General features: G+C 49.9%; 11 protein-coding genes across 11 annotated transcripts; 10 read left to right on the forward strand and 1 right to left on the reverse strand.

The window, feature by feature from the left end:
* Positions 1–1,646: 1,646 nt before the first annotated feature.
* gel1 (1,3-beta-glucanosyltransferase gel1) lies at positions 1,647–3,062 on the forward strand (the record flags this gene model as incomplete). Its single annotated transcript, XM_040828435.1, has 2 exons — positions 1,647–2,243; positions 2,292–3,062. 2 exons carry the CDS (start codon positions 1,647–1,649, stop codon positions 3,060–3,062), a joined length of 1,368 nt encoding a protein of 455 aa, XP_040687400.1.
* A 302-nt stretch (positions 3,063–3,364) lies between these two features.
* ASPWEDRAFT_41582 (uncharacterized protein) lies at positions 3,365–4,416 on the forward strand. The gene is made up of 3 exons (XM_040835592.1): positions 3,365–3,797; positions 3,868–3,959; positions 4,034–4,416. Exons 1-3 carry the CDS (start codon positions 3,641–3,643, stop codon positions 4,094–4,096), a joined length of 312 nt encoding a protein of 103 aa, XP_040687401.1. The 5' UTR covers positions 3,365–3,640; the 3' UTR covers positions 4,097–4,416.
* Positions 4,417–5,385: 969 nt separating this feature from the next.
* ASPWEDRAFT_28927 (putative cellobiose dehydrogenase) lies at positions 5,386–7,932 on the forward strand (the record flags this gene model as incomplete). Its single annotated transcript, XM_040833203.1, has 2 exons — positions 5,386–7,575; positions 7,627–7,932. 2 exons carry the CDS (start codon positions 5,386–5,388, stop codon positions 7,930–7,932), a joined length of 2,496 nt encoding a protein of 831 aa, XP_040687402.1.
* Positions 7,933–8,692: 760 nt separating this feature from the next.
* Positions 8,693–9,413, forward strand: ASPWEDRAFT_541579 (bZIP transcription factor). Its single transcript, XM_040838019.1, has one exon. It carries the CDS (start codon positions 8,780–8,782, stop codon positions 9,173–9,175), a length of 396 nt encoding a protein of 131 aa, XP_040687403.1. The 5' UTR covers positions 8,693–8,779; the 3' UTR covers positions 9,176–9,413.
* A 924-nt stretch (positions 9,414–10,337) lies between these two features.
* ASPWEDRAFT_41587 (putative Cu-dependent DNA-binding protein) lies at positions 10,338–11,362 on the forward strand. Its single transcript, XM_040835595.1, has 3 exons — positions 10,338–10,482; positions 10,549–10,691; positions 10,771–11,362. Exons 1-3 carry the CDS (start codon positions 10,407–10,409, stop codon positions 11,227–11,229), a joined length of 678 nt encoding a protein of 225 aa, XP_040687404.1. The 5' UTR covers positions 10,338–10,406; the 3' UTR covers positions 11,230–11,362.
* Positions 11,363–11,970: 608 nt separating this feature from the next.
* Positions 11,971–14,907, reverse strand: ASPWEDRAFT_41590 (putative actin polymerization protein Bzz1). The gene is made up of 6 exons (XM_040835597.1): positions 14,610–14,907; positions 14,527–14,553; positions 13,908–14,435; positions 13,781–13,861; positions 12,611–13,730; positions 11,971–12,562 (listed from the first exon to the last, which is right to left on the reverse strand). The coding sequence occupies exons 1-6, from the start codon at positions 14,649–14,651 to the stop codon at positions 12,168–12,170; spliced, it is 2,193 nt and encodes a 730-aa protein (XP_040687405.1). The 5' UTR covers positions 14,652–14,907; the 3' UTR covers positions 11,971–12,167.
* A 308-nt stretch (positions 14,908–15,215) lies between these two features.
* dbp5 (ATP-dependent RNA helicase DBP5) lies at positions 15,216–17,495 on the forward strand. Its single transcript, XM_040835598.1, has 6 exons — positions 15,216–15,504; positions 15,580–15,736; positions 15,795–16,292; positions 16,344–16,581; positions 16,630–16,830; positions 16,884–17,495. Exons 1-6 carry the CDS (start codon positions 15,411–15,413, stop codon positions 17,154–17,156), a joined length of 1,461 nt encoding a protein of 486 aa, XP_040687406.1. The 5' UTR covers positions 15,216–15,410; the 3' UTR covers positions 17,157–17,495.
* A 310-nt stretch (positions 17,496–17,805) lies between these two features.
* ASPWEDRAFT_41593 (putative GTP cyclohydrolase II) lies at positions 17,806–19,632 on the forward strand. Its single transcript, XM_040835599.1, has 4 exons — positions 17,806–18,094; positions 18,158–19,114; positions 19,159–19,440; positions 19,488–19,632. Exons 1-4 carry the CDS (start codon positions 18,008–18,010, stop codon positions 19,491–19,493), a joined length of 1,332 nt encoding a protein of 443 aa, XP_040687407.1. The 5' UTR covers positions 17,806–18,007; the 3' UTR covers positions 19,494–19,632.
* Positions 19,633–21,168: 1,536 nt separating this feature from the next.
* ASPWEDRAFT_135255 (glycoside hydrolase family 32 protein) lies at positions 21,169–23,205 on the forward strand. The gene is made up of 3 exons (XM_040829335.1): positions 21,169–21,487; positions 21,539–21,590; positions 21,639–23,205. Exons 1-3 carry the CDS (start codon positions 21,310–21,312, stop codon positions 22,930–22,932), a joined length of 1,524 nt encoding a protein of 507 aa, XP_040687408.1. The 5' UTR covers positions 21,169–21,309; the 3' UTR covers positions 22,933–23,205.
* A 487-nt stretch (positions 23,206–23,692) lies between these two features.
* Positions 23,693–25,444, forward strand: ASPWEDRAFT_41597 (pepsin-like aspartic protease). Its single transcript, XM_040835600.1, has 3 exons — positions 23,693–23,884; positions 23,933–24,260; positions 24,318–25,444. The coding sequence occupies exons 1-3, from the start codon at positions 23,714–23,716 to the stop codon at positions 25,199–25,201; spliced, it is 1,383 nt and encodes a 460-aa protein (XP_040687409.1). The 5' UTR covers positions 23,693–23,713; the 3' UTR covers positions 25,202–25,444.
* A 639-nt stretch (positions 25,445–26,083) lies between these two features.
* ASPWEDRAFT_184302 (uncharacterized protein) lies at positions 26,084–27,329 on the forward strand (the record flags this gene model as incomplete). The annotated part of the gene is made up of 3 exons (XM_040832027.1): positions 26,084–26,167; positions 26,233–26,574; positions 26,625–27,329. 3 exons carry the CDS (start codon positions 26,084–26,086, stop codon positions 26,913–26,915), a joined length of 717 nt encoding a protein of 238 aa, XP_040687410.1. The 3' UTR covers positions 26,916–27,329.
* Positions 27,330–27,350: the final 21 nt, after the last annotated feature.

The following is a 27,350-nucleotide window of genomic DNA, read 5'->3' on the forward strand; positions in this document are numbered from 1 at the left end:
CTGATACATTCCAAGTGGCTGAGTAACCCTGCTAGGTGTAGTTAAACAGGCTGTGCTGAACGAGCAGGATCTGTCGTCCAGACTGCAACCATTGCCAAGGCCTCTTTCGAGTCTGGAGTTGTGTGTTACCCTCTCGGCTACAGACAGCTCTTGTCAGATTATTATGAAAGAATACTCGGCTGTGGGATGGGGCCTAGATAATCGCATAATAGATTAAACCCACCCTTACCGGAGACATGTTCTAAATATATTAAAAGTCCAGACCATGGCAATTCTCTTGGAAAACCCTTGGTAGAGGCGACAATTGGGAGTGTTTGACCAGCACACACACTCGGCAGATGAAACACGTCTAATAAGAGCCAACCCAGAGTTGATACAGCATCTGTCATGTGAAGTTATTCTTAGTGTGCAAACTGCAAAAGTCCTGCGAGACCCTTGCGGGAGCTGATTGGTCTGACCTGAAACACCCAGGTGGGTCCGTCTGAGTCTGAACTTTAGTCAGTTTCGAGGATGAGCATACCTGCCAATAATCAGGATACCTTGCACTTGTACTCGGTAGTGCCTAGCGATAATTCTCGATTTATTATCGCCAGTAATTGAGAGCAGGCAGTCACTTTAAACGATAAATAACAATTTGGTGATTGAGTCGAATTGCCAACCCAGCCAAGCGATCCGAATTGGGATATTCTCGCCAAGTCACCGCCATGGCCAATAATTAAAACCTGGCCACCACCAGCCAGCGAAAGGACTCTTGGTGGACTCAACACAAGAAAAAAGAGGACTCGGCGGTAATATAAATCAGCGTGGCATACTTGATGCTATCCCTATTTGTCTCCTATTTTTGATTCATCACCGCATACCAAGATCCGTCTACGCCGCATGAGCCTATGAGGGAATACGCCGTGGGCCTAAGGCACGGATACCTTGGAGCGGGGATTACAGTTTGCTGCTTTTTCCTCCAGGAGAAGGATCATCAGGAACACAGCGTTTCTTCCCGTCTTTTGTTTCTTCCTTTTCTCCTTTATCCCTCCAATTCTTCTACTATATTTTTTATAAAATAATCATCATAATATCCCTTTCAAATCATCATAATAATCGCAACACCTGTAATTGTATCCCTAATAAATAACTGTTCCAGGGTTCAGGGTCCAATCGTGGACCCTGTCCCGCTGCCCCTGCCACTGCGGAATCCCTGTGCATTCTCTGATTGGCTGGGGATCCGCTGTCTCACCCGTTATTGGCGGATTTCCCCCAACACAGCCAATCAAATCGCAGCACACAGACGATCTGCCCAGCGATCCGCCCATCCCTCTTTGTGCCCACGTAAGAGTGTGGAGGACACAGGGTCTCTGCTATGTGGCTGCGCCTTTAAACCCCCTTCCTGTCCTGTCGCCATTCTTGCCTGCCTTTTTCCTCTTCATCCCTTTGGTCCTTCGCGATCTTGTCATTCCTTCCTTCCTTTTCTGCTTCAAATTCTCACACCGTCTCTCGTTCACGGTTTCATCCTCTACTCTTCTCTTCTTCAAGCCCTTCGTTCGTTTGGCTTATATTTCTCTGCTTTCTGCTTCCAATCTACCACTCTCCACCTTCGACGCTTCCTGCCATTCTTTTCGGGTCGTCTTATTCCTTTCAATCCCACTATCACAATGAAGGCCTCCGCTGTTGCTGCGGCCCTCGCCGTCGGTGCCTCCACCGTCATGGCTGCCCCCTCCGTCCACGCCCGCGACGATGTCACTCCCATCACTGTCAAGGGTAACGCCTTCTTCAAGGGTGATGAGCGTTTCTACATGCGCGGTGTCGACTACCAGCCCGGTGGCTCGTCCAAGTTGTCCGACCCCATCGCCGACGCTGATGGCTGCAAGCGTGACATCAAGAACTTCAAGGAGCTTGGCCTCAACACCATCCGTGTCTACTCGGTCGACAACTCCAAGAACCACGATGAGTGTATGAGCGCTCTTGCTGATGCTGGCATCTACCTTGTGCTCGATGTCAACACCCCCAAGTACTCCCTCAACCGTGCCGAACCTAAGACCTCGTACAACGATGTCTACCTCCAGAATGTCTTCGCCACCGTTGAGATGTTCGCCAAGTACAAGAACACCTTGGCTTTCTTCTCCGGTAACGAGGTCATCAACGATGGTCCCTCGTCCAAGGCTGCCCCTTACGTCAAGGCTGTCACTCGTGACATCCGTCAGTACATCCGCAGCCGTAACCTGCGCACTGTCCCTGTTGGATACTCTGCTGTATGTTTCTGTCTACTCCCTCTTGGTCTTCTCATGCTAACAAACTAGGCCGACATCAACACCAACCGTCTCCAGATGGCCGAGTACATGAACTGCGGTACTGACGACGAGCGCAGCGACTTCTTCGCTTTCAACGACTACTCGTGGTGTGACCCCTCTTCTTTCACTACCTCTGGCTGGGACCAGAAGGTCAAGAACTTCACCGGATACGGTCTCCCTCTCTTCCTCTCTGAGTACGGCTGCAACACCAACAAGCGTCAGTTCCAGGAGGTTGGCTCTCTGTACTCCACCAAGATGACCGGTGTCTACTCTGGTGGTCTGGTCTACGAGTACTCTCAGGAAGACAGCAACTACGGTCTTGTCAAGATCTCCGACAACGACGTCAAGACCCTTGACGACTACGATGCTCTCAAGTCCGCCTTCGAGAAGACCAGCAACCCCCAGGGTGACGGTGGCTACAACAAGACCGGTGGTGCCAACCCTTGCCCCGCCAAGGACTCTCCTAACTGGGACGTTTCTGACGATGCTCTCCCTGCTATCCCTTCGCCTGCCAAGAAGTACATGACCGAGGGTGCTGGTGACGGCAAGGGTTTCGCTGGCTCTGGTAGCCAGAACGCCGGTACTTCTTCCACTGGAACCGCCGAGCCTGGCTCCGGCTCCGTCTCTGGTAGCAGCTCCAACCCCGGCTCTGCTTCATCCGGTGCTACCTCTGAGGGTGCCGCCGCTGGTGTTCTCCCCAGTCTGACCATGGCTCCTTTCGTTGTCAGCGCCGTGACCATCATGTCGACCCTGTTCGGCGCTGGTCTCATCTTCGTTTAAATGCCGTTCTGGAATTTCAATTCTGATCAGAATTTTTTCCCCTTTTGCAATGGTTTTTTATATTTTATTCGTTTCTGTCGGTATTCAATGGGTTCAATTGGGACATGTGTTCGCAGTAACGGCTTGTCCGTGGCGTTAGCTCGGAAACATAGACTGCCGACAGGAGATGTACCAAAGAATTTGTACAGTTTTAGGTTGGCTGATGTTGGCCGTTTTCTTTGGTCTCTTCCTGTAGACTATTAATCAAGGAAATTGAAAGTATACCGGATGATTGTTCTCTTTGTAGTATCCACTTCCAATTGCACCGCGGCGTTGAGGTTGTCGGCCATTATATATCCGCCTGCACCGCAATGCCTGTCTTAATTCTTGATCAACACAACGAGCCACATTGATCAACATTCGACATGTAAATCCAGAGAACTTTTTCGGTAATGATCAAATAAACTCGATCTGATCTGAGGCTGCAAAACGATCGACAAACATGATCTCGGATAAGAGTTATTAAGCTCGGGTAATAGATTTTTCCTATCATTTCTGAATCCGGAATCGATAAACAACTTGCACTCAACAGCGACAAGATGAGACTACTCACATTATTCAGCCTTGTCGCAGCAGCGAGCAGCGAATTCACCTGCATAAAACCCATCAACCCAATTCCCGCAGGGCCTCCCGGCTTATGCTGTAAGGAAATAGTCCAGGCGCCCGTCCTAACCTTCCTGTACACCGGCAAGACATGTATGTCATCTCCCTCGAAGCGATGCTCTACAATCTCACCCAAACTGACAATTATCTCGCGCAACGCAAGGCACCCACGCGAATAAAATCAGCGAAGCCGATAATGGCAAAACAACATACAGCTCCTGCGAGGATGGTGAGCATGCCGTGTGCTGCGATCCGGTAAGTTCTATTTTGGAAAGTCAGCAAGAGGAGCTGAGCTTAGCATTGTTGCTAATGCGATTAATTATAACTAGCTCGTCACGAAGCTGAGTCAGGCGAGTAATCCTGCTTGTGTCTTACCGGAGTCAGAGGCTTGAATTTGCTTGAATGCTTGGGATGGTTCGTTGGGGGCTGTCAGCTGTGGCGTGCATGATCGGGAGTAATCAAGCTTTGTGATTGTCAGATTTGCAATTAGATATGCCAATTATGTTTTTGGGAATGGCAATTTCATGATGACATATCAGGGCGTTTGTCTTTTGGTCAATTGGTCACAGTCAATAAGATGCACGAGATAGACGGTGTCAGGGGCGTGATACCTCAGGCAATCAGGCATTAATGTGATTTCTTTAGGATTAGCGTGTGTCACGTGTATCACTGTCATGACTCGAATTTCGCGATCATCAATCAATCGAATATCATCATCCATCGATTAATCAATGGTTAATCATCTTTAATATCTGATTCAAGCCAATAATGATGGCTTCATTTGCATCAGGCGCCCGGTCCATGTACCGGTTTTCCGTGAGTCGACTCCGACCCCCGAGGGCCACTCTTATTGATTAAGTCTGATTACAGGGGCGGAATATTCCACGTTGATTATTCTCAGACAGTGTCGGATAGTGCCTACTGCCTGCAGAATCTGCATCGAACAGAATCACTTCTGACGAGAAGATATACTGTGTTTGATACAGTCAGCTATCTCCAATGACCAGGAACAACCAATCGGTCCGCCTGTTTTACTGAGCAAACCCACTTGGGTTCGAACCACCTGGAATAATGCCGTTTCGTCTTTATGACAGACGTGGATGGGACGTTGGTAGACAAAGCTATGCCTCAAACCACGGACGTCGACCGATGAAACTTGCTATACTTGGCACGTCCCACTCGTCTAGACTCGGAGATAACCAGAACAGCCACCACCCGATTTGTTTATCGGGGGCCCTGGATGTGGTGATACTTGGGGCTAGGGCTGATTGTCTCCATCCAAGAATGTCAAGCCTCGCTGGTGTTTTGAGATGGACCACTCATGTTGGAGCGTGCCCTCGTGGCGTGTCCACTTTTTAATCTGCTCAAAGCATTAGCTTCAATATATCTCCGTCCTTCAATATGAGCCCTAGTTCACCATTGTCTTGTCTGACTATGTCTAGGCGCTGGTACGGGGGTTATATGAATGCCCTCTATCGCCGCGATGGTCTGTTGGGATTTTCTCTAACAATTATCGTTCACTTTTTCTTCTTTTTTTTCTTCCTTTCTTTCCTTTCGGCAACCTCGCCGTTCGTTCTTTTTTGGGCTGCTGCTGGATCAGTTTGACCCTTTCCTTCTTTTTGAACCTTTTCATTCTTTTTACTGCCCTTTGTGTCAAGGCTAGCCTTGTGCCCGGTAGAAAATGCGTTCTTTCTTAGCCGGTGGTGTTGTGGCCCTCAGCTCTCTCTTCGGAGTCGCTGCGGCCGGCACCAACTCCTCTGCGTACACCGACTCCGCCTCGGGAATGGAGTTCCAAAGATGGTGCGATGATGACACTGGCTTCTGTTTCGGTATTGCTCTGCCTGAGACCGTCAAGTCCGACTTCATCGGTCAGTTGGACGTGCCGCTTTCCAACTCCAAGGGATGGGGTGGTGTTAGTTTGATGCCGTCCATGTTGTCGTCTCTTATGATCGCTGCTTGGCCCAATGGTGACAGTGGAGTTGCAACTATCCGTAAAACCACTTCCTACGCCAACCCGGATGTCTTCGACGGAGATGCCAGCGTTGTTGAGATCCCTGATGCCACTTCCGTGAACAGCACCCACCTCACCTATACCTTCCTTTGCAGCGGCTGTATTCTAGGATCCCCCTCGACCTTCACTGCCGATTCCGATACCTACTTCTTCGGCTGGGCTTTGAGTAAGACAAACCCTACTACTCCTAGCTCTCCCTCTTCGAAGCTCCAGTACCACGCCGCCGGTTTCGGTACCATGGAGATGCTCCTGTCCGAAGCCAAGTCCTCCAAGTACTCTACCTGGGCTTCCAAGGCCAAGTCGACCAGCACCTCGGGATCCAACAGCGCTGCCTCTTCGTCGGCTGCTTCTTCGACTGCCAGCAAGAGCGCCGCTCCCAGTGTCAAGCCTACAATCTCCAGCTCGACCTATGACTACATTGTTGTCGGAGGTGGTCCCGCTGGTATAATTGCTGCTGAGCGGTTGGCCGAGACCAAGAAGAGTGTTCTGTTGATTGAGCGTGGTGCTGCCTCTACTGTACCAACCGGTGCCAATGACACGCTTTCTTGGAACGACACTCTGACTGCTTACGATGTCCCCGCCTTGGGCAGCTCTATCTCCTCCCTTGGTCTGCTGGGCGACTACCTCTGCGATGACACCGCTGGCATGGCTGGTTGTGTTCTCGGCGGTGGCACCATTATCAACGCCATGTCATACATCTACCCCCAGAGTGCTGATTTCGACGACAAGTGGCCTTCTGGCTGGAAGTGGAACGACATCCAGGATGCCGCCAAGCGCATGTATGAGCGTAACCCCGGTAGCATGCTTCCCTCCGCCGATGGCAAGAGATACGACCAGGGCTTGTACACTGTTCTCTCCAAGTTCTTCAGTGGACTGGGCTGGAAGTCTGTCAGCTCGCAGGAGCAGCCCAATGAGAAGCACCAGGTTTTCAGTTACCCATCTTGGTCCGTTGGTAACGGAATCCGTGCTGGGCCTGTGCGCACCTACCTTCCTCTTGTTGAGGATCTTGACAACTTTACTCTCCGCCTCCACACCAAGGTCCGTCGTGTTATTCGCAGCGGAGGCAAGATCACTGGTGTGGAGGTTGACACTGCCTCGGGTGGCATTGAGATTATCAACGTCAACGCCGGTGGTAAGGTGATTCTCGCTGCTGGTTCCATGTCTACTCCCCGTGTCCTGTTCAACTCTGGTATCGGACCTGTCAAGCAGATCCAGACTGTTAAGAACGGAAAGACTGGAATTACTCTTCCTGCCCAGAAGGACTGGATCAGCCTTCCTGTTGGATACAACCTCAAGGACCACCCCATGTTCACTGTTACCGTCAACACCAACAGCAACTTCACCCACTTCAACACCTCGAGTGTCATCCCCGGTCCGAATGAAGTTGTCCAGAAGCTCTTCGCTCAGGGCTCCGGTGCTATGACTCAAGGTGGTCACCGTTTGCAGTTCTGGACTTCCAACGTGGGAAGTGACGGCAACACTCGCTACTACCAGGGATCTTGCAGCACTAGCGAAGACGGCGTTATTACCATGAAGCTGTATCTGACCCACGGAGCTACCTCCTCTGGTGTTTTGGGCATCGACGCTTCTGGATCGACTGTTATTCAGTCCGACCCGTGGCTCCAGACCGATGCTGACAAGCAAGGTGTCACTGAGTTCCTTAACGAGCTGATCAGTGGCTTTAAGAACTCTACCGACGGCTTCTACATGCCGGACTACAGCACTGCCTCTGATATTATCGGCGGAAAGACCAGTGGTGACCACTTTGTCGGAACCACCAAGATGGGTACTGATGACGGCCGTCGCAACGGATCTTCGGTTGTTGACACCAACGCCAAGGTCTACGGTACTGAGAACTTGGTATGTAACAACTAAACCTACTCATTTTCTTTCGCCCACTAACAAAAATAGTTCGTCGTCGACGCCAGTATCCACCCCGACCTTCCCACCGGTAACACCCAGGCGATCGTCCAGATCGCCGCCGAGGCCGCCGTCGCCAGAATCATCAAGCTGGGCAAGTCCAGCGCCGCCGTTTCTAGCGTCGCTGCTTCTTCCCCCGCCGTGAACACTGCTTATGCTCCTTCTTCGACTGTGGCTCCTGTCACCCCCAACGCCGTCACCGTCACCTCGACTGCCTGGACAACCACCACTGATGTTGTCACTGTCACCCAGAAGAGCACCACCACTGTCACGGCATCTTCTCTGAACTTTTCCTAATCAACTGCTGTCAGATTTGGTCTGATGGACTTGGTTGATCATGAGGGGTATATTTTCTTCTTGTTGTGTATATATAAATAGATTTGCATTATCATTCCAATACTGATTTTATATATTGTTTTCTAACTTCAACAAACATGGATGTAGAACACAAGGCCAAACCCTTTTAGGACCCCGCCTTGCAATTCTCACCTCATAGCCCAACCGATCTTCTCGTAAACAATGGACCGCTCTATAACACTGATTGGCCACTAAAACCACTAACGCATGAGTTAAAATGACTCATGCTCACTCATTCCACGCTTAATTAATCCTACCCAATCACATCTCCTTCTCCATCCCCGCCAAGCCTCAGCCCCACCCCCATCCAAAGTCACATGTTGTCCTGCACTGCCTTTTGTCTCCTTTATCTTCTCCTCCATCTTCCCTCTTTCGGTTCCTCAATCATCGCCTTGGAATCAAGGCCAAGGCACCGCCCAAATTCCCCTCCCCTTTCACTCACCTCAAGAAAATCAACGGGTCCCAGGGCCCGTCCAAACAATACAACCATGTCGGCCGCCGGAGCAACCTGCATGCCAGCCCCAAGAGACGCCAGCAATTGTTTCTTCCAGCCGAACCAGCGCTGGGGGGTTAGGAAGCCACCGTGGGGTGGACTCGGCGGAATGGATGGATAGTTCGTTATATTTCAATGATGATTTTCAGCAGTTTGATGCGGATGCATCGTTGTTGGGGATTGGGATGGGGGGTGTGGTTGAGGGGGTGGATTATTCGGCTTTGTTTGATATGGGGTCGTTTGGAAGGGGAGGGGTTGGAGTATATGATTCTTCGCTGCCTCAGATGAGTGGTGATGGCGTTTATCAGTCGAATGTCGAGATACAACGAGGTTGGTACCATCACATCTAGTACCTACCATCTACTAACACAAACAGACCATACCCAGCCATCTCCAGTCCTACCAACACCTCAACCCTCCCTCCCCATCCCAACCACAGCACCCACGACAACCTCCAACTCACCCTCCAACCACTCAACTCCCTCAGAGTCTTCACACTCAAGCCGAGTAACGAAACGGCAACTCAACACCATGGCCGCGCGCCGATACCGCCAGAAACGAGTCGACCAGATGAAGAGTCTAGAGATGGAGCTGGAGAAGGTGCAGCGGGAACGTGATGAGTTGAAAATGCGGTGTTCGAAGTTGGAGGGGGAGAAGGACGCGATGAGGTGTTTATTGAGTAAGAAGTGAGTAAGAAGTGAGTAAGAAGTGAGACAGTGAGCATGAGGATGCATGGAATGGAAGTAAGGGAGATGGATGTACAGTTACGGAGAGATGGAGGTGAAGATGATGATCGGATCTACAAACGTATGAAGGAAAGTAAAGTTTACTAAAAAACGAGCGATGAGCGATCGAGTTTTTTTGTAAATCAGCGATATTCTACTGGACACGAACCGTGGATGCGTTTAATGAGTTTTAATCAAGAGTACAAAATGCCTCAACGAAAAGAAGCAAATAATGCCGCACAGACAAAAAAAGAAGGTTTGGAACCGCCCAAAAGTCGAGACCGGAAAAGCTTGACTGAGCTTCTTTTTTTCATTCCCCTTTCTCTTCATTATTCTGAGGATCATATTTTCAATATTATTGAAACAGAACTAGAGTCTGGATATATTCTCCTTCTGGTCTAATATATTATAGTTCAAATATCGTCATAATTAAACATGCTACATGCTCAGCCACCTCCAACAAAGCTCGCTTGTGATGATCTGCAGAGCTGCTGACTTTAATCCTCACAATAGCCAGCAGGGTTACATTGAGCTTCCTATTCTGTCGTCTGCACTGTACTATGATATAATATCCTCTAAGACAAAAACACACAATAGTACCAAAGCCAGTAAGCGCAGGCAGAAATATTCCCGAAATGATGCTGTGGCTGGTGCGGGAAATTGTTGTGCCTGTTTGTATGAGGGAATTTGCCGGGCCATTCGTTCAGTGCGGCTGGAAGAGGAAAGGGGAGGAAATGGAATGGCTAATTTCCTGCTGGATTAGTGACAGGTGAAGAGCTGTAACTGTAGCTGGTATAGTGCTGTTGTAGCCGAGGTGAAAAATCCCTCATGGTGATGATTTTGTTGGTGATTTGGTACTTTGCATGCCATGTTTTGTGCGATGAGTGTATTCAACATGATAAAAAGAAAAGACAGAAGAATACCAACAAAATAAAAAGCAAATAAAATATAATAAAAAGAAGCAAAACAAAAAGAATAATAGTAGTGACAGTGGAGGAATAAAAGAAATATCATCATCCTGAATTAAAGACTAGCAGAACCAAATTCCGCGGTGGCTGTGTAGTTATCGATTCTCCCAGAACCTCCAGCTCCATCTCATCTCCATCCAACCTAACCATGTCATCCCCCTGAAAAACAGCGTATAAATTCCTGCTCCTCATCCATCATGTTGTCTTCTCTTCTCATCATTTCAAGGGATGCTCATCAACGGTCAGAAGTGGGCTTGTGAAGCTTGTGTACGCGGCCACCGTGTGACAAGTTGCAAACACCATGGTAATCCTTCCTTTCTAACTTTCCCTTCCTCCTTCTTTTTGTTTCCCACAAATGCTAATAATACAGATCGACCGTTAATCCAAATCAACAGAAAAGGCCGTCCCTTTTCGACCTGCTCCGTCTGTGGCTGCACCCCTTGCGAGTCGCCCGAGGAGCACGCCAAACTCAAACGCGAGGCCGAAGCCAAAGCTGCTTCTTCTTCTTCAAAAGTAGATGTGATCGAAAACGATTATTTTCTGGGTCATTGTCGTCTTACTGACGATGGTTTCCTTTTTCGTGGTTTCTTAGAAAGCGATCTCGTCGGGTAGATGTTCGCGTCCTTCGACTGGCTTTCTTCCTATTGCGCCTCGTCCTGTCGCCACCACTGCTGCTGCCGATAATAACAGTTTGAATGCGAATGCAAATGCAAATGCCGTGATCGCTACCGCGTCGACTTCGGCCCCGGCTGATAAACAGCGTCTGTCGTGTCGACCGGTTGAAGCTGTCGGCAGTGATGGTGGCAGTGGTGATGTCTACCCACCACTAAGCCAAAGCCAGTCCTTTCCTCCCTTCTCTTCCATCGCCGATATAAACCTGCCTCTGTCCATGGCCAGTCCATTAGGCGATGCAAACGGCGGCATGTCTTTCTTTGATCCGTCATTTGCGGAGAATGCGTTTTCGCTACAAGACCTCGACGGGTTACCGGATGAGGCGATGTTGCAGGAAGACTGGTCAAGCCAGTTCTGGCTTGCTGAGGATGCGGTATGAACAAAACAAAATCTGACCTGATTTGACTTTGACTTTGCTTTTGGCGAGGTAGTTTTGTTTGTGATGGGCTGGTCTGGATGACTGTTAACGATTTATGACTAGGTGGTCTTTTGATTAGCGTTGTGCTTTTGGGGGCGACAGTATGGTATAGACTGAGGATACTTACGGGTGGCATCCGATTGTGGACTACAAAGTCACTGTATCTAGACATGTCAAATTCATACTTTGCTATCATATCACTCTCGTGGCTGGACTTTCTTCACCCTGCCGTTGAGGCAGCTGGAGGGAGGTCCGATGAGCTTTGTTCATATGCGAGAGAAGGATATATACAGACACTGTTTCATCAATTTTCTCCTCGATTCTCCAACTGAGGTTATTCACAGACAGTCAACAGCGTGTGTTATGAACTGGGGCCGAACTTGTCCCACGGCGGAAGGAGGGTGATCAGGGAAGCCCTAACTAGCCCTACTTTCCAAATTGGATAGACTGCAATTCGACCTACATTTTTTACCCTGTAGCTAATAGTATTTTTTTTTGTTTGTTCCGCCAGTGTTGAATAAACAGAGAATAGTAAGATGGGCAAGCAGCATTTCCATCCGGAGGCCCTCTCTAAGGATGTCGCTCATCCTAGGAAGCCTCCGAACTGCAATAACCACAGCCTCCAATTGACAGCCCAAGGAGTTAGCACGATCATCCGCAAGAAAGTACGCGTGATCATCTTCATAATCAATAACAATGTCTATAGGATTGAGCGGCTCATACTCTATGATAAACCATGTATAGGAGATGAAATAACCGATTCGACATTGAAATGCGTAATGCACATGTCCTATGAATAGGTAAACTAAGCAAAAGATACGCTCCAAACGCTCCCCCAATGATGCAAACTATAAACCGAAGGAAAGAATCAGAACACCAAAAAAATATACATAGCATCTCTACACCTCTTGAATATAGGCTGCAGGGACACTCTTGGTGACTCCGCCTCTTTCCACATCGGCCCAGCCATCTCCACCATCCCGGTTGACCAACACGAACCGTTCGCCTTCGGCCATGCTCCATTCCATGTCACTGCGTGCGTCGTATTCGTACAATGCTTCTACATATTGCACTTTCTTGGCTCCTCGTCGGGGTGCAACTGCTGGTCCCACGCGCTTGGCTGCCGCGCTGCCAGCCACAGATGCGGACGATGTCGAGTATGTCGACTCAGGGCGGTTTGGAAACGCAGGACTAGCGGAGGGGATAGGTGATTGCGTAGGGGTTTCTTCGACGTAGGAGGCTGGAACAAGACCTTCATGTGGGCCAGCTCGCACACGCAACCACCCAGAACCATCTATATTCAGTTAGCATATTTCTTCTAGCTGAATAACATGCAGCTTACCGTCTGGCTCGGTAATCACCAAATCATCACCCTCTTGTACATCAATCTCATCCTCTCCACCAGCCTGGTAGGAGTATAGCATCTTTCCTCTCGGCTGACTAGGCTTGGTTTCGGTCGGTGGTGGAGCCACATATTGTGCAGGCGGTGGAGCGAGAATTCTGTTCCTTTTTGCAGTAGTAGGCTTGGTCTCAGCAACCGGGGTTGGTGCATCTTCTGTTGGGCTTCCTGCTGCCGGCTGGGTAGCATTGGACATTCTTCGGTTCGCGCTGGCTGCGAATCCTGAACTCAAAGAATTCATGGTATCTTGTCGAGTGAGAGATGGTGTACTTGTAGATCCACTGGGCTCAAGGTCAAGAGCTGGTGTGGCGTTGGCGTGCTCTTGACGCTCTGCCTTCAGCTTCTTCTTGTCTTCCTTGCTCTGCTCTCCTGGACATTCCGCGGGCACTTTCATTTCACACTTGCTGTGACAGGTGTATCCACAATCCCGGCAGTCGAATCCTTTAGCAGACAGTCCCCAGATACGTTCTCCACAGAGATCACAGTTGGTTGGAATCTTGAAAGTCTGCGATCGGAAATTATGGTTCTTCGCGCCTACGGACAGATCTCCTACCACAGACATAACGGTTGAAGTTTCAACCTCCACTGTCAACCGCTTACGGTCCACCTCATGCAGGGCTTCTTGCAAGAAAAATATAGCACGGACAACGTCAACCTCATTGCGGGTATCCTTGCCCTGTTGCACGCTGACCCTAACCTTCTTAGCGGTGTCGACTTCTCGCTTCTTTTTGTCTGCCTCGACTCGCAGTTCCCGGACTTGCGTCTTGCTCTTACCAAGGAGATTGCGGAGGAATACCTTGGCGGATTCGTCGGTAATAATCGCGTCGTCATCATGCCAGATCGGACTAGGTTCAAAGACCATGTCGGCCGGCTCTTGCGACTGGGTGACGTTATGACGAAGGAACATGAGCGAGTCCAGATGCGGTGTGTTACGAGGAATTTCGGCCAAAAGGGTTGACATATGTCCCATGCTGTTAGAAAGGTAAGACTTTTCCAGTTGTGCTGCGAGCGACCAGATCGAGTTCAGCTTGGCGACTCGGATTTCGTTGAGATCTTGCAGCCCCTGGAAGAACAATTAGCACAGAATGCCAAGAAGCCAATTAATATACTGACATCTAGTAGCTCCGGTACGTATTCATGGTAGAATTTCTCTTTCAACTTATTCGTGACGTTGATACTGATGAGGTACGTGTTCTGCTCTGTTAGTGACTCCTAGGAGCAATCGCCACACATCACTCACCTTGACATTGTTCATTTCCAATATTTGCTGCTGATATGCGGCCTGGGCCTTTGGCTTACTGTGATCGAAGGACGATTCCATCTTCTTCCGCCGCGCTTCGACCTCCTGACACGCCCCGTCATATTTGCCCTTTGCCTTCTTGAGATCACTGAAAGAGGCGTCGCGTTCCTTTTCCAGCTTCCCATGGAATTCCACATGGCATTTTCGCAATTCATCGTACTGTGCAGCCGATTGCTTGAGCGGTTCTGCAACCTGAACGAGGAGGTCTGTAGCAAACTTCTCACGCTCGGATGCGTGCGCTTCGACGGCGGTCAATTGCGTGGTCCATGTCGTCAACGAGGCGCTTTCGAGGGAGCCCGGAGTCATCGTAGGAGTGTCTCCCACACTGAGGCTGCTAATTTTCTTGGCCTTGCGCTCATGGTACTTTTTGCACAGGCCGCTCAACTTGGCCGAGTATTCCTTCTCGATCGCACTCCTTTCTCGGTAGAACTGTTGTATTTCCTCCAGCCATGATATTCCGTTCGTTGTCTAAGAGCTTGTTAAGTATTTGGTTCCCGGCGTGTGTTTGGAGGAACCGCATCGAAGGAGCAGGGGTGCGGGGAACGTCATCGGAACATACCCAATTGTTGACCGGCTTGAACGAGTCCTATCGATTCCAGAGTATTAGATAAATTTTAGCAGAGCTCCTTGAAGAAGAATTACCTTCAACTCAGCCCCAAAATGGGGAGCGACCTCTGTTGCCATGTTTGGGAGGTTTTATCAAGAATCACGGCGCATGAGATTCCCGCCAGGATACAATGCAAGACAGCCGTTGAAGTAATAATAGGAGGAGCACTTTCTAGAATAACTGATGTGGCCGCCAGCCTCCACGATTAATCCCGCCAACGACTCTGTGCAACTGAATGTTGTTGTATGATCTCCTGATTTTCCAGCAGGAAACAAACAATCATTCGCTCTGCCTGGTGAAAGCGATGATGCGGAAGCGGGGAAGATGGCTGGGGGGTTCCTGTGACAATACCGAACGGCGCCTGTCAGGCCACGCTGGCCGGGAAATGGCTGGACTGACGACATTTATTGGGCAGTATTACCAGATATTACCATACCATACCATAGCAAGCTAGGCGTCAACCGCTAAGCGCCAGCCGCTCGGCTACCTGCCCAAAGGGGATTAGTGCCCTGGTGCTCTGTCCGTTGGGTTTTTTGGCCGTCATCGCTGGGCTGCAGATTGTCATATTGACATTGCCATTGCCTGCTAATTCCCCTGGGGTTGAGACTCAGTGGCGTGTTTTGTCTCTTTTATCAGAAATTCGCCGGCGAAAATTCCATAGCTGCCACTCAGCTAGCGAGACTTTGTTCTCAATTTGTCTCGCGCATTCACTCACCTCTTTTTACCCCGCTGGAGCAGTCCCCCTCCATTTCGCGACTGCTGAGATCTTCAAACAACACCGCAACGTTTTCTTCTCGTTTAATTTTTGACAACTAGTTGTCTTCAATCCTTCCACCATGGCGTCCGAACAGCCCACCGAGCAGCCTACTGAAACTCAGGGTGGTTCTCTCGCAGACCGCATCAGCAAGCCTGATGAGTCAAAACCTTCCGGTGAGCAGCTATCTGCTATTCCAAACTTCAGCTGGATCTTTTTGTATGAATGCTAACTCGCCTTTCTCCTCATAGAAGAAACCAGCGGCGACCAGACAGATGGCGCCCCCAAGGAATTGGGTGGCTCTGACCTCCACGAGCCCGAGTACAACGTCGAAGTCAAGCTCAGCGATCTTCAAGCCGACCCTAACAACCCCCTCTACTCTGTGAAGAATTTTGAGGACCTTGGAATGTGGGTAGTGGATATTCAGCTAGATACAAGCTTTGGACTAACACGATTCGATTGACAGCGACCCGCGCATTCTCCAGGGACTGTCAGCCATGAACTTCCGAAAGCCCTCCAAGATTCAAGAAAGAGCCCTGCCCTTGCTTCTGAGCAACCCTCCCAAGAACCTGGTCGGACAGTCGCAATCCGGAACTGGTAAAACGGCTGCCTTCGTTCTCAATGTTCTCAGCCGGTTGGACCTTTCGACGGAACAGATGCAGAAGACACCCCAAGCTTTGATCCTTGCCCCGACCCGCGAGCTGGCTCGTCAGATCGTCGGTGTCGTTCAGGTTATGGGACAGTTCCTTACTGGAATCGCTATCGGAACGGCAGTTCCCGCAGACTCTAACAGCCGCCCAACAAGATTGGAGTGCTCCGTTGTGGTCGGCACACCCGGAACCGTCATGGATATGATCAAGAAGCGCATTATGGTTGCAAACAAACTCAGAGTGCTTGTTTTGGATGAGGCAGACAACATGCTTGACCAGCAAGGTTTGGGTGACCAGTGTATTCGTGTTAAGGGGTGAGTTCTTTCATAGATTTGGAGAGATGGCCATCTAACTGAAATTCCTAGCCTTTTGCCGAGAGACATCCAAGTGGTTCTCTTTTCTGCCACATTCCCTGCCCACGTGCACCGATATGCCTCCAAGTTCGCGCCAAACGCCAACGAAATTACCCTGCAGCACGAGGAATTGACAGTAGAGGGTATCAAACAACTTTACCTCGACTGCTCCGATGATGAAGACAAGTACAGGACCTTGGTCCAGCTCTACGGTCTCCTTACTGTCGGTTCTTCTATTATTTTCGTCAAGGTCAGTGCGATTCAGTTGTCTGGTTTCCTGCAATCTAACGTCGTATAGACACGTGTTTCTGCTCTTGAGATCGAGAAGCGCATGGTCGCTGAGGGACACACTGTTGCATCGTTGACTGGTGGTATTGAAGGATCCCAGCGTGATTCCGTCATTGACAAATTCCGTGCTGGTGAGGCCAAAGTGTTGATCACTACCAACGTCCTCGCTCGTGGAATTGACGTTTCGACTGTCTCCATGGTTATCAACTACGTAGGTGCAGCCCTCCAGAGGTCTAGATACGCAGGCTAATTCTTATTCTCCAGGATATCCCCGAAATTCACCAGCCTGGTGGAGCTGAGCGCCAGGCCGACTTCCAGACCTACCTCCACCGTATTGGTCGTACCGGACGTTTCGGTCGTGTTGGTGTTTCGATCTCGTTTGTCGGTAACAGAGAGGAATGGAACATGCTCAACCAGATCCAGCAATACTTCAACACCAGCATCCAGCGTATCGACACCAAGGACTGGGACGAGGTGGAGGACATCATCAAGAAGACGATCAAGAGCTCCCGCTCCCAGTCAAACTATGGAAAATAAACAAAGGATGTGTCTGATGGGTTTTTATGTTGTCGTCTATGCTTCCGGTTATGTGATGGTTTGATCCGCGAACATTAGCCACCTGTGCCAGCATGCCGCTAGGCCGAAGTCAGGCGACTTGCTTTGAGCAGCTTGGTTTAGCAAGGATATGCAATGCGGTAATGTGCGAAGAGTCATGAAATTTTCTTTGTTAAAATCAAAGAATGAATAATAGATACCAATACAACGATCTAGATCGATTTACTGATTGTCGATAAGATAGTGGAGTACTCCGTAGCTGACTAGTGTATTATGAATATCCCTGTTCTCAGTTTCCATTAAAAGATTACAAAGTCAAGGCAGTCTATTCTGAATTCTACATTCCAGTAAACCAATAATTAGAATTTGACGTCATGATGTTCGTAACAGGGCGTGCATTCCCAAGATTCAGAAAGGGGAGAGTGGAGAGTGATGATCTGTTCTGGCTCGACCCCACTGTGGCCATGGCTATCCGGGGAAAGCTATCGAGGTCGATCAGAGTGATTAGTGAACAGATGAACGGATGAACAGATGAACCGGTAAAAGATAATTTATTCTGTTAATATAAATATCAGAATTAATATGGATCTATTAATAAATAGAAGAAACCTGTACTAGTACCTGAGATAGGCTGCCTGACTGATAAGGTAGAAAGATAAGTCATCCGATATGCAGTGCATCCAAGGAATGACAACAACCCCTCTTTGCTGCTCCCCTCTTCCCCTGACTTCTTAAGCTTTCTCTCGTCCTCTTTCATCTTCTTCCATCTTCTTTCTCTTCACCCTCGAGAACTTTCTACCTTCTACTTCTCGTATCATCCTCTTACTGTCAATATGGGTGACACAGGCACCACCCCAGCAGAAGTACCTGCAGCACAGCTGCCTAACTCGCCCAAACCTGGGTACAGCACACATATTGTCGTATGTGAATTTGATATCCACAGAAAGGCAAAAGAAGAGACCGATGCTAATGTAACCTGCTAGTTAACCACCTACCCCGGCCAAAGCGGCATCGACCCCGTCCCGCTCGAATGGGGAGCTCCCGACTCCAAGTCCCGCGGACCCGTCGTGGTCTCTCGCAGCGGGCCGTTGCTGAAACGGCGTAATGCGATGGGAGCCCACGGCGGCAACTACAGCATCTACAACGCACTCGCCATCGCCTCGGGAGACCTCGACCCCAACTTCCGCCCGGATTTCCGCAACAGTGAGCCGATCTTCAAGTTCCCGTGGCAGCCGGCTTGGGCGGACAAGGAGAAGATCGTGTCGATGGACCCGTATGGACATGACATTGTCAACCAGTTCCGGGAACAGCTGGATGCGGGGTGGGATATTCGGCCTACGATGGCGATCACCCGTGCCAACATGAAGCTGGCGGAGATTGGAGAGGCGGTGCGGGATGGGAAGCTGGGTGTAGATGGGGATATTGTGGTGGACTCCACCGGTGAGGTCCGTGTCACCAAGGTGGCGGTTGAGCCTGTGTGGTACTTGCCTGGAGTTGCGGATAGGTTTGGTGTCGACGAGGGAACACTTCGTCGGACGCTGTTTGAGCACACGGGTGGAAGCTACCCGGAATTGATTACTCGACCGGATCTGAAGATCTTCCTTCCTCCTATTGGCGGTCTAACGGTTTATATCTTTGGTCCTCCGGAGCGCGTGTCGGATGAGAATGTCAAGTTGGCTCTGCGGATTCACGACGAGTGCAACGGCAGTGATGTGTTCCAGTCTGATATTTGCACTTGCCGACCATACCTTGCATTCGGAATTCAAGAGGCAATCCGGGAAGCGCAGAATGGAGGCAGCGGAGTGGTCATCTACTTCCGAAAGGAGGGACGTGCTTTGGGCGAGGTGACCAAATACCTGGTGTACAATGCTCGCAAGCGTGGAGGTGACACTGCCGACAAGTACTTTACTCGGACTGAGAACATTGCAGGTGTCAGAGATGTAAGTATTTTCTCATCTACACTTGACAGAACTAACCTCTGCAGATGCGCTTCCAAGCTCTCATGCCCGACATCCTGCACTGGCTGGGTATTAAGAAGATCGACCGCATGCTTTCGATGTCCAACATGAAGCACGACGCCATCGTTCAGTCGGGTATCAAGATTCACGAGCGTATCCCCATTCCCGACGATATGATTCCGAATGACTCGCGAGTCGAGATTGACGCCAAGATCAACGCGGGCTACTTTACAACCGGCAGGCAGTATACGATGGAAGAGCTTGCGGCCGTCAAGGGACGAGGCTGGGAGAAGTGGGAGGATGTTACGGTGGGTACTCTACCAATATGCTATATGAATCTTGCTAACTTTTTCAGCACTAATCGCCTGCGTCAACCTGATTGCCGTTATGATCTATGGCTTAAGAATCTACGTTTACATGAATGAGTTGCATATGATCTCTATGTTGTCATGCTTTATATATCGAAGAGTGTCGGGTGTTGACAAGGGGAGTTGGGGATTTGCATAGCAGCAGTCATAATGCATAAGTAATGAATGAATTCTAGCAATGAAATATCTTGAACACCCATTTGTCCGGATAACAGATACTTAGTCTCTCGGGTTCTTTTCCTGCCTCTCCCGACTGATGCATAACACCAGCACAGCAGAAACACGACATACATCAACATCTCATTACTGATACTCTATCCTCTACTGGAGATAACTTGGAACCCGGCGTCTGGTGTCCCGCCGTAACCGCTTCAACCACCCCCCCGACAGTCTCAATCTCCCCTCGCAAGCAAAATACCTCACTTTCCTCTCCTAATCTAACCTCACTGGCCTCACCGGCCTCGGCACAAACTCGAAAGCCTTTCTCCTCACCCGCGAAGAACGCGCCCAGCTCATCGCCACAGCCAGACAAGCCGTTGACCCAGACTTCCCCCTCATGGCAGACGGACAATTGAACTAGCCCGCGATGCAGAAAAGCAGGGACTAATTGTCCACTTGTTCTGCCTCCGTCGTATTTCGGGAAAGCGTCAAACATCAACGTCGTGAAGAGGTTTCACGCAGACGTTGCCCGCCAGATTAGGCTAGCTATTGTACTGTATAAAGTAACTTCTCCGTTTATGCAACGGAGTAGATGCCGACTCGGAGACAATCACATCCATCGTGCACGAGTCCGAAACACAAACGGTGGCATGCCGAAAAAAAATCGGCGAGATCTCACCAAAATCACCCGACTCGCAGCCAAATTCCCACCGCATACATTCGGCATCTACGGGCAGTTTGATTTCTAATTGCGGGTCTGGCGGTGGGTTCGGCGGGGTGAAGTTCTGCGTTTGCGAATGTGTTTCCTCGGACGGCGGCGAGAATCTACGTTTTGTATGTACAGGGCAAAGTAGACGAGGCGATGGAGGTGTGCGTAAGGCTGCGTTGGCTTAGACGCCGTGTAAGAGTGGATTGCGACGACCAAGTCTGCGGTTTCTATTGATTCTGCAGAGGAAGCGGGGATTGAGCATGCAGGGAGTAAGTTGAGGCCGAGGACGCCGTGTGACGAGGCGGGGAGGGAAGAGGGTGGATAGGCAGATTATGGGGTTTCTGCAGTGGAAAGTAGTGTATAGCATGATTACTATGAGAGAATAGAATGAGATATTTCAATTTCACCGAACGCCCTCCGAGTCATCTTCTTGTTTTGGGGATAGCATCAGCCCAGAAGCAGCCACAGCCAACATGCCGGGGGACCTTCTCGATCAACCCACGGTCGAAACAAACCCACAGCATCCTCTCCACTGTCGAACATGCATGAGGGATTTGATGGCCAAACTCTCCTCACACAAGTATCATGACATCAGGCCATACAAACATATGCATGGCTTCACCATCGGCGAAACCCCGGCGACTTGCACTCCACAGACGGCATGGCCCGTTGCAATAATTTCCGACTGCCTGTTGGCTTGATCGAATCCACACGTGGAAAAGCTCAGGCCGGCGAATGCGGGGGTGGCTATGGGGAAGTGTGGAGTTGGCCGGAGAATATACGGAGATTTGGTCAATGCCAATGCTAAAGGCATCGGTCCGATCACACGGGCTGTACTTGATTCTCGGGTTGACGAGGATATATGGTATGTAGAAGGATATAAATATCAATGGACGGTAAGTAATTAGAGAGTAGTTGTAGACAGACAAAAAAGAATCAAAATGCGTCTTTCTCTACTTGTTTCTGCGGTTTCTTCGCTGTCTGCGGCTGTCGTGGCGGCAGACTATTCCGGTCCTCTACGGCCTCAAGTGCATTATTCTCCTCCTTCGGGGTTTATGAATGATCCCAATGGGCTTTTCTTTGATCAGAAGAAGGGTGTTTACCATCTCTACTATCAGTGTATGTTCCATCCATAATCCATGCATCTATCGGAATATACTGACTCTATAGACAACCCCAATGCTACTGTTGCCGGCAACCAACACTGGGGCCATGCTACCAGGTATTCTCATCTGCCTGTACTATATGATCTGTATTAACCATACTGAAGCCCCGATCTCTACCACTGGACAAACCAGCCCATCGCCCTCGCTCCGGACTCCCCCGACCACTACATCTTCTCTGGTTCAGCCGTGATTGACAGCGAGAACACCTCTGGCTTCTTCCCCAACCAGACCGACGGCGTGGTCGCCATCTACACCGTCGACTCTCCCGAGGTGGAGAACCAGCACATCGCCTATTCCCGCGATGGAGGCTACACCTTCACCAAATACGCCAACAACCCTGTTCTCAACAGCACCTCAAAGGACTTTCGCGATCCCCAGGTCGTCTGGCATCCCGAGACAGGCAAGTGGGTGATGACGATTGCCTACGCCCACGATAGGGTGATTGGATTCTACACATCGCCTAACCTGAAGAACTGGACGCATGCGTCCAACTTTACGACGGAAATCGTCGGCGAGGAATTCGAGTGTCCCAACTTGGTGAAATTCAACGTTGAAGCGGGCAACAAACACGCGCTCTTCATTTCTGTTAACCCCGGTGCGCCGCTGGGTGGTTCGGGCACTTTCTACGTTGTTGGTGACTTTAACGGAACGCACTTCAGCACCGAGGCTACCAAGGGCGAGCTGATTTCGTTCGGAAAGGATAACTATGCGGCGCAGTTTTACTCGGAGCTTCCGGAGAAGAGCGATCCTATCTCCATCGGGTGGGCGAGTAACTGGCAGTATACCCAAGATGTTCCAACAGGTCCATTGGAGGGATGGAGAAGTGCAATGACTGTGCCGACGGTTCATCGTCTGGTCCAGGTTGATGGAAAGTGGGAGTTGAGCAGCCTTCCATTTGACATTTCGTCTGTTCAGGGTGATAGCCTGGCTAGCAAGGATACAACTGGCGATGATGTCTCTGTCGATTTCTCTACCGTCAAGTCCAACGCTGTCTACTTTGACGTCGCCATCAACGATATCCCCAACAAGCCAACAGGCGAAGTCACCTTCAACTTTACATCCTCGACATCCCGCGACTTCCTTGACGGCGGCATCCATCTGGACACAGGCCTTTTCTGGATCAACCGTGCTGGTACACTGAACTACACCACTGCGAACAACCCAGACTTTACTCCCACCGTTAACACGACCGTTTCACCGTTGGGCGACAGTTTCGCCTTTTCGGGTGTGATTGACCGATCCGTGTTTGAAGTGTACTTGGCTGAGGGCAAGTACACTGGAACCGTTGACTTCTTCCCTTCTGCGCCGTTGAACAAGTTGACTGTGTCGGTGGGTGAGTTGAGTCAGAAGACTACTGTGCATGTTGATGCGTGGGGATTGAAGAGTGGATTTGCTTGATTGTATATAAAAGAATGATGATCATTTCCTTTTCTTCCAAGTATTTCCACAGATACGAGCCAGTAGATTAGGCATCTATCTGCTCTGACCAGTGAGATGTATTGTTTTTAATTCCTCACCCAGCCTGATAAACACAAGGCTCTGTTTAACAAGGCTATTGTACAAGGCTATCATCAACAATGCTATTGTAACAGGCTATGATGTAGCATTGCATGATACTACCCTGTTCATCCCACCATCAATGCCAGATAATAATTGACGCTGTGTGACTGCATATATCAATCACTCTTTATCGACACAACCAAGCACACCCACCATCCCCAATCCAGTTAGCCCACACACTAAATTAGATCTCGCAAGAGATTAGCGTCCACTAGCCCTGCTACCCAACACCCTCAACACATCTAATTGGCCATCCGAACTACACAAGTCTCCACTACTTGCCAATCCCATCAAAACTAGAAAACTAGACGCGCTTAGCCTTGCTGATACCTACCATTTCTGTCCAACTATTGGGGCCAAACCACCCGCCAGGCTGTTAATTACCCGATTCAGACATCGGTCGTGAACTGGTTTGCAAGGCTGATGGGCAACTGGTGCGACACTGAGGCTCTTGAGTCACTTTGTCCAGCACTAATGGGTTAACCTCGTATCACAATCCTTGTGGGAGGTGATTAGTTTGATTAAGCAACTAATGGTTCGACTTGGCTTAAAAGGGGGCAGTGCCCTCTGCTTTTCAGTAGTTTTCATCTTTTCACTTGTGACTTGAGAAAATCCTGCCATGAAGAGTATATTGCTTTTGTCGCTGGCTGCCTTGTCGCAGACGGGTGCAGCGCTGTCTCTCCATGAGCGCAGCCAGCCTGCTACCCTGGGTTACGCCATCGAGCGGAAATCCAGCAATGTGAATAGCAGACGGAAGAGAGATACGTCGTCTGTTACCATCAACAGCGCTGTACGTTTCCCTCCTATTTAATTAATTATGCAGTGCTAATTTGTGAAGAACGATCTCGACCTCTACTCCTTCAACTTCACCCTCGGCACCCCCGGCCAACCCATCTCCGTCGGCCTCGACACCGGCAGTAGCGATTTATGGATGAACGCAGTCAACTCGACCTACTGTAGCGGGCTGCACGAGTCGAAATGCGACACTTCTGATAAATTCGACCCCAGCAAGTCGGATTCGTACAAGGTGCTGAACCACGGGTTTAAGATTCAGTATGGCGATAGTACGGGCGCGGAGGGCGACTATGCGACTGATACGCTCAAGTTTGGGAACGTCACGCTGGACGAGTTTCAGTTCGCGGTGGGGTATGTGACGAGTACGGAGTGTGAGTGCCCCGGTTTATCTGGATAGATTAATGAGGCGATGGTGCTGATGATGACAGTGGGCATCATGGGCATCGGCTACGAAAGCCTCGAAGCAGTCGACCAAACACGCACCGCCGGCCCCGAATACAAGAACCTGCCTCAAGCACTCGTCAAAGCAGGCTACATCAAGTCCCCCGCATACAGTCTCTGGCTCGACGATCTCGAATCCCGCAAAGGCCAGATCCTCTTCGGCGGCGTCAACACGGCCAAGTACTCGGGCGAGCTGCACACTCTCCCCATCATCAAGGAACATGGCGATTACCTCGAATTCCTAGTCAACATGACCGGACTTAGCTTTTCGAATGGAACCAAGGAGACGAGTTACTCGAAGGGATTCCCCACGCCTGTTTTGCTGGATTCTGGTACGACGCTTTCGTATCTTCCTGATGATGCGGTGGAGGATATCCTCAACGATGTCGGCACGTACGACTTTATGCTGCAGACGTACACGGTTGACTGTGACATGCGGAGCACGGGGTATAACCTGACTTTCGAATTCCCGGGATTCAGCATGACCGTCGACATTGCAGAGATGATTCTCGAAGCAGAGAATGGCATCTGCATCTTCGGTATCGACTACCAGGGTAAAGAAACCGCCGTGCTGGGCGATACTTTCCTGCGCAGCGCCTACGTCGTCTACGATCTCGGCAATAACGAGATTTCCATGGCTCCCGCCAACTTTGACCCCGGCGAGGATAACATTCTCGAGATTGGCACTGGCTCGTCTGCTGTGCCCACTGCTACTGGTGCCCCGACCGGTACTGGGACGAGCACTGCTGCTACTGCCACCGGCACGAGTGGTGCCAGTGAGACTTCGGAGGGCGCGGCCATGCCCATGATGACGGCTAGCCCTAAGCTTATGGCTGGATTGGCGGGTGCTGGTCTGCTGCTGGCTTTGTAGATGAATATGACATATTGCATAATAGACGGATATATGACTGATAGAATAGTACATAATGCAAGGACAATCTAACTGATACCCTGATACTATCTTCTACGCGATGCAATAGTAATAGTTTACTCCTACAGAAGACAAAACCAAGCCCGCCGGTAATGCCCTCAGGCATAATACTAAAGGATAACCGCTATAGGACCAACACTAACGATCCACAATATATCTTCCAGGCACTTTAATCGAGGGAATCTGCAACATCGCTTCATCCGAGTTCGATTCCAGAGGGCCTCTGGCCATGTAAACACGGCATTTCTTGCGGGTTCACTCGATCAATCTCCGGGTTGTCGCAGGAGTAAACATTGATGAAGTTTTCGGTTTCTGTGTCGTCGAGGCCAATTGTGACGGGGGTGTTTAGTGGTTGTCAAGGGTTTCTGTTAAGGCTGCATCCGAGTAACTCTATCACATAGTGCTCCTCCGTCCATTCAGGAAGAGGAACGCAAGGTCTATATTGCGTCTGATAGAAAACTGAAAAGGTCTGGGTGCTCAGGCCGTCATAAATAGTATTCTGCTGGACGGCAGGCGCTGCACGCGAGACCCCGCAGCCAAGAGGTGAAGGGGGAGGCAGTGTCGGATTAACCACCTTGGCGAATACCGCTACCCGACTAAAGAAAGAAGAGCGCTGCTCATGATTTTGCTATGCCGATCCCCAGCTGGCAACAAGGCTGACCTTTATTATGGCCAGTTATAGCCAGTTATGGCCTCGTATCGTCCCTGCTGGCGTGGTGGGGAATATCGTAGAATTTCCAATCATATAGCCTCTGCAATTTGCACCTTTGCATATTTGACCTCAGAACTCCAGAATTCACTGCCTCGATCCCCAGCGACAAAATGTCTGGCTCCCAGTTCGATCCAACACGTTACTACCACCTCACCAACACAGTCAACAACACCCGCTTAGCCCTGGGCGGCAGGGTCACTGAACCTCCTCCCCCTCTCTCCGTCATCTCGACGAGCTATATAGCTCGGAAAACTGGCAGCTGTTTTACGATCATGGGGTCTATTTCATCCGCAACCTGGACTACGAGGCGCGGTATCAGTTGGGATTGAACACGAGCGATCAGTCAATTCCATCCATGATGGAGACAGGGAGCGCGCTAGGCATGCAGTGGAATATCACCCAGGCTGATAGTGGAATTTGGGAATTGAGGAATCTGCTGGTCGGGCAGGCCAATGTGCTGGCTCTAAGTGAGAATGCGAAGAGGCAGAAAGTGCCTGTGATGAACACGAATCCGACAGAGGGGAAATGGACGATGGACATTAACCCAAGTGAGAATGTGCATACCACGGACTCGATGATGTCTCCGTTTCCTTCAATAGAGGTTGGTGCTGTTATCCACTTGTGGGTTGACATGCTGACATTGGATGATAGAGCCCAACAGACTCCGCCTCGACATCACCCAGCAGTCTCAGCGGCGGCGCCATAGCTGGTATAGTCGTCGGCTGTGTTGCCGCTGCTCTAATAATCCTGGCTGCTCTGTTCTTCTTTTTCCGGCGCTCTCGCCGACGTCAAGCCGCCCCAGCCACCAAATCCAGAGATGCTCCGGCTAACGACCAAAGCACGAGTCAGAAATTACCGGAACTGGAGAGTAATCTCACGGTAAGAGCTGAATTGGATGCCACTCGTCAGACTTCAGAGTTACCGGCCTACAGGCACGGGTGATGAGTGCAGTGCAGCTGCATTATAGTATACATGTATGCCTAATTACTGCTGTTGTTTTCTTTTTTAAAAGCGTATTTTCTGGCAAATATACTCCCTTTCGCTTTTTACTCAAGGGTGTGTTCTTAATCAAACTATTCTTCAATAGACATGTTTCAGTTCTTCAAGTAAGAGGGTAGAGAAGAATAAAATGGTTGTCTTGTGGAACTCGTTAAATCTTGATGGACTGCTACCTGTTGGCAGCGGAGATGAAAGGCACGAGCTAATGGATTTCTGGTATACACAACGTCAAGTACACTGGTTACCTATCCTAAGGCGTATATGATTGAACTGTCAGGAATGTATTCGTCGTGGTTGATATGCAAGAAGGTTGTCTAATAATTATTAGGCATGAATGTCAGGCATGTAGAATGTGGCGCTGGATCTGGGAGATGCAAA

The sequence above is a fragment of the Aspergillus wentii genome, assembly GCF_001890725.1.
Source record: "Aspergillus wentii DTO 134E9 unplaced genomic scaffold ASPWEscaffold_5, whole genome shotgun sequence".
Classification (NCBI taxonomy): domain Eukaryota; kingdom Fungi; phylum Ascomycota; class Eurotiomycetes; order Eurotiales; family Aspergillaceae; genus Aspergillus; species Aspergillus wentii.

Coding starts and splice junctions, on each gene's coding strand:
- dbp5 (XM_040835598.1), top strand. CDS start 15,411: ATGGCGTCCGAACAGCCCACCGAGCAGCCTACTGAAACTCAGGGTGGT. Junction 15,737..15,794: donor AATTTTGAGGACCTTGGAAT/GTGGGTAGTGGA, acceptor TTCGATTGACAG/CGACCCGCGCATTCTCCAGG. Junction 16,293..16,343: donor CAGTGTATTCGTGTTAAGGG/GTGAGTTCTTTC, acceptor TGAAATTCCTAG/CCTTTTGCCGAGAGACATCC.
- ASPWEDRAFT_135255 (XM_040829335.1), top strand. CDS start 21,310: ATGCGTCTTTCTCTACTTGTTTCTGCGGTTTCTTCGCTGTCTGCGGCT. Junction 21,488..21,538: donor TTACCATCTCTACTATCAGT/GTATGTTCCATC, acceptor CTGACTCTATAG/ACAACCCCAATGCTACTGTT. Junction 21,591..21,638: donor CACTGGGGCCATGCTACCAG/GTATTCTCATCT, acceptor ACCATACTGAAG/CCCCGATCTCTACCACTGGA.
- ASPWEDRAFT_41582 (XM_040835592.1), top strand. CDS start 3,641: ATGAGACTACTCACATTATTCAGCCTTGTCGCAGCAGCGAGCAGCGAA. Junction 3,798..3,867: donor CCTGTACACCGGCAAGACAT/GTATGTCATCTC, acceptor GCGCAACGCAAG/GCACCCACGCGAATAAAATC. Junction 3,960..4,033: donor ATGCCGTGTGCTGCGATCCG/GTAAGTTCTATT, acceptor AATTATAACTAG/CTCGTCACGAAGCTGAGTCA.
- ASPWEDRAFT_41587 (XM_040835595.1), top strand. CDS start 10,407: ATGCTCATCAACGGTCAGAAGTGGGCTTGTGAAGCTTGTGTACGCGGC. Junction 10,483..10,548: donor GACAAGTTGCAAACACCATG/GTAATCCTTCCT, acceptor CTAATAATACAG/ATCGACCGTTAATCCAAATC. Junction 10,692..10,770: donor CTGCTTCTTCTTCTTCAAAA/GTAGATGTGATC, acceptor GTGGTTTCTTAG/AAAGCGATCTCGTCGGGTAG.
- ASPWEDRAFT_41597 (XM_040835600.1), top strand. CDS start 23,714: ATGAAGAGTATATTGCTTTTGTCGCTGGCTGCCTTGTCGCAGACGGGT. Junction 23,885..23,932: donor CTGTTACCATCAACAGCGCT/GTACGTTTCCCT, acceptor TAATTTGTGAAG/AACGATCTCGACCTCTACTC. Junction 24,261..24,317: donor GTATGTGACGAGTACGGAGT/GTGAGTGCCCCG, acceptor TGATGATGACAG/TGGGCATCATGGGCATCGGC.
- ASPWEDRAFT_41590 (XM_040835597.1), bottom strand. CDS start 14,651: ATGGCAACAGAGGTCGCTCCCCATTTTGGGGCTGAGTTGAAG. Junction 14,436..14,526: donor TCAAGCCGGTCAACAATTGG/GTATGTTCCGAT, acceptor ACAAGCTCTTAG/ACAACGAACGGAATATCATG. Junction 13,862..13,907: donor TGGAAATGAACAATGTCAAG/GTGAGTGATGTG, acceptor CTAACAGAGCAG/AACACGTACCTCATCAGTAT.
- ASPWEDRAFT_41593 (XM_040835599.1), top strand. CDS start 18,008: ATGGGTGACACAGGCACCACCCCAGCAGAAGTACCTGCAGCACAGCTG. Junction 18,095..18,157: donor GGTACAGCACACATATTGTC/GTATGTGAATTT, acceptor GTAACCTGCTAG/TTAACCACCTACCCCGGCCA. Junction 19,115..19,158: donor ACATTGCAGGTGTCAGAGAT/GTAAGTATTTTC, acceptor TAACCTCTGCAG/ATGCGCTTCCAAGCTCTCAT.
- ASPWEDRAFT_541579 (XM_040838019.1), top strand. CDS start 8,780: ATGGCGTTTATCAGTCGAATGTCGAGATACAACGAGGTTGGTACCATC.